Source organism: Amphimedon queenslandica, unplaced genomic scaffold, assembly GCF_000090795.2.
Source record: "Amphimedon queenslandica unplaced genomic scaffold, v1.1 AMPQUscaffold_9013_Cont19048, whole genome shotgun sequence".
Classification (NCBI taxonomy): Eukaryota; Metazoa; Porifera; class Demospongiae; order Haplosclerida; family Niphatidae; genus Amphimedon; species Amphimedon queenslandica.
Window position 1 is genome coordinate 1 of NW_003550715.1, and position 3,043 is coordinate 3,043.

Consider the following 3,043-nt stretch of genomic DNA (forward strand, 5'->3'; position numbering starts at 1 on the left):
AAATGAAAAGAAGCCTTCATCAAGAGTGCATGTACATGCAAAATTAAGATTCAAGGTTACAAATGAACATTATTGTAATTCTATCAGTTTCCCTCTGCCCTAGTAATGAATACCAGGTCCCAGTTTGTCTTCTTGGTATCATAGCAAACAATTGCTATGGCACTCTGAGCGCAAGGATGATCTCATCATTGGGAAGAATAAATAAATTCGGAAATTTTTTTGTAAATAAAAAAGTTCCAATCACTCACTTTAAGAGTAGCTCCTCTCTATAAGTGGGAGTGGTTATTTTACGTTTAGTGCTCTTCTTTTCAGTCACTGAAGCGGGTTGGTTTGAGTTGGTGGTTGTAGCAACCACTTCAACTGTAGCCCCAGGGACGTCCATTGGTTCTTCGATATTATTATCATCAGTTATGAGAACTGCTTGCAATGGGCACTCTCCTGGAGAAAAAGAGCAAGGGAAGTCAGGCGTGCACAATTAATTAAGTTACAGGTAAGTAGTAAATGATCAATTCATACATGTACATGTAATTTTTAAATTTAAAATATTTTGTCTTCATAAATAAACTACCAACCTGTTGCTGAGGTTTCTATATACTCTTCTCCTTCTCTCTCTTCTGTACTTGGTAGTGATGGTTCCTATGATAACTAGCATCAATGCATCAAGAGGTACTGCTCTACTCACCACATCTCCTGTTTTACCAAATTTCCGCGGGCGACCAACAGGAAGTGAAGGCTTTCTGTCACCGATTGTACCCGTTGATAAAAACCTTTCCCAGACTTTTTGAACACCACTGACAGAAGCACCCAATTCCTTAGCAATGTCACGATACCTGAGTAATTAAGAATATGAAGCATAGGAAAAGGGTCCATGTGCATAATATGGCATCATTCTAAGTGCCTTTTAGTGAGAAAAGATGTGCACTTCATTTTTCAATTATTATTAATTATTTTAATAAATTATTAAGCACATGGAAATGTACATCTTTGATTGTCTCCTTCAGCTGTTGTCATAAAAAAGTTTCTTTGAGCCATTTTTGATAAAATAGCCTGTACAGGAACTTTGGCACAATTTCAGAGCTTAAAAAATTTGTAAAAAATTCAATTTTGATCAGAATCTGCTCAAACTTTCTATACAACATAAGAACATGTATATGCATCGGAAAAAATTATAAAAATGGAAAATTCTCTCCTAGTCATTTTTGGCGAAATTTGGCCGGAGACCGTGTACTATAGTACAGGGACTTTTAGCCAATTTTAGAGCAACTTTTAAAATTCGTAAAAAATCTAATTTTGATCAGAATCCGCTCAAACTTTCTATACAACATAAGAACATGTATATGTATCAGAAAAATTATAAAAGTGAAGAATTCTCTCTTTTTCATTTTTGGCAAAATTTGGCCGGAGACCGTGTACTATAGTACAGGGACTTTTAGCCCATTTTGGAGCAACTTTAAAAATTCGTAAAAAATCCAATTTTGATCGGAAACCACTCAAACTTTCTACGTAACATAAGTACATGTACACGTATAAGAAAATATATATAAAAATGGAGAGTTTTTTAAGAACATGTACATATATCAAGTAAAATAAACAAATAGAGGTGTACATACCTCTTTCCTCCTTTACGATAGTTAACTATTGTGCGTCGAATCTCAGGAGAAAACTTAATTCCAAGATTCTTTTGTCGCTCAGCAGTTGCGATCCCACCAGTAGGAGCAGAGGAAGAGGGAACCTCAACTGTGTTATCCACATTATTTATCTCGACCTCATTTGACGCAAGAATATCACCAGAGCCTGTTTCCTGGCTGACTTGATTCAAAGCTGCTGCTAGAAGCTGAGCCACGCTCTCTTGTATCCCCTCTGATGAGCTGGAACTGTCTCCTTTCCCTCTTGCTATAGTCTCAAGAAGTTTCCTCAACAATTGCTCGTCATCAAGCTCAACATTGTCCGCCATTTTGTTTCAAGCAAAGTTGTGCGCATGCTCAATCCAATTATTAAATAAGATTAACATTAATTTTAATAATCAATAATTAACTACTTTGCAGTGGTAAATATTTTCTGCAGTTAGTTGATCCACAGAAGCAAGGTTTCTGACCCAATGAGACCTCATCAGTCTCACTTCCCTCGCAATAGCTAAAGCACAGCTCCTCCCCAGCTCCAACAGCTGCACTCGTAAACAAACAAAGACTAGGGACAATGGAGTCACGACGAACGGCTACCATCACCAAATTAGGAGAGCAAGAGTGATTTATGAAGCGAGTGTAGTTGCCATAAAAACGAGCATCAATGCAAGTTGTCATGATCACATCAGACCCCTCACTATTTTCCTTGAACTGTACTATGTAACAAGAGTCTTGAGGACACAGACTCTGTAATCTTTCCTTGGCTGTTAAGACTCTAATAATCTCACCAACATACTCCCCAACGAATGTTCCTATAGGAATGTCCACCTTAGCAAACAACCCATCTCCTTTATTACTAGTCTCCTTTACCATTACTTTATCAAACACAGTTCCTTTTCTTTGTGTCACTCTATTGATACAGTCTAAGGTACACGTACACTTTGAATTGCATTCAAATATTGGACACGTTGTCTCTGACATAAGTTCCTGAGAAAGTCTTCCATATTCATCATACGAGCATTTCTTTATACAGGGACACTCCTCCTTTTGACAAGTCACATGACAGTCACATGATTCATAAAGGACATGGTCAAGTTTCAACTGGACACCAGGACCAGGTACACATTGATCAATGATCTCATAATTCATTGGCTTATGGTTAACCACAATAAGTTTGTAATAATCTATTTGAGCATGCTCAATTGTTGTTGGTAGGAAAAGTTAAAAGTATAATAGTACAAAATGAGTCTATATATTCAGTAATATTATACATATACAATACAAAAAATGAAGGCAAATAGCAGTACAAAATTATATATATTTATCAGCAGGAATAATGCATTACATTAAAATAAATAATTATAATTCAGTGTCCATTGTATCAGAGTAGCAGTGCTGTATTTCTGGATACATATTCTCTC

The 3,043-nt window shown here is 36.4% G+C and overlaps 2 protein-coding genes across 2 annotated transcripts; both read right to left on the reverse strand.

Annotated features, from left to right (window-relative positions):
• Window positions 1–18: 18 nt before the first annotated feature.
• LOC109591071 (uncharacterized) lies at window positions 19–1,968 on the reverse strand. Its single transcript, XM_020006877.1, has 4 exons — window positions 1,611–1,968; window positions 683–830; window positions 573–636; window positions 19–438 (listed from the first exon to the last, which is right to left on the reverse strand). The coding sequence occupies exons 1-4, from the start codon at window positions 1,952–1,954 to the stop codon at window positions 245–247; spliced, it is 750 nt and encodes a 249-aa protein (XP_019862436.1). The 5' UTR covers window positions 1,955–1,968; the 3' UTR covers window positions 19–244.
• Window positions 1,969–2,030: 62 nt separating this feature from the next.
• LOC105315653 (histone-lysine N-methyltransferase SETMAR-like) lies at window positions 2,031–2,783 on the reverse strand. The gene has a single exon (XM_011410368.2). The coding sequence runs from the start codon at window positions 2,769–2,771 to the stop codon at window positions 2,031–2,033; it is 741 nt and encodes a 246-aa protein (XP_011408670.1). The 5' UTR covers window positions 2,772–2,783.
• Between the last annotated feature and the right edge of the window lie 260 nt (window positions 2,784–3,043).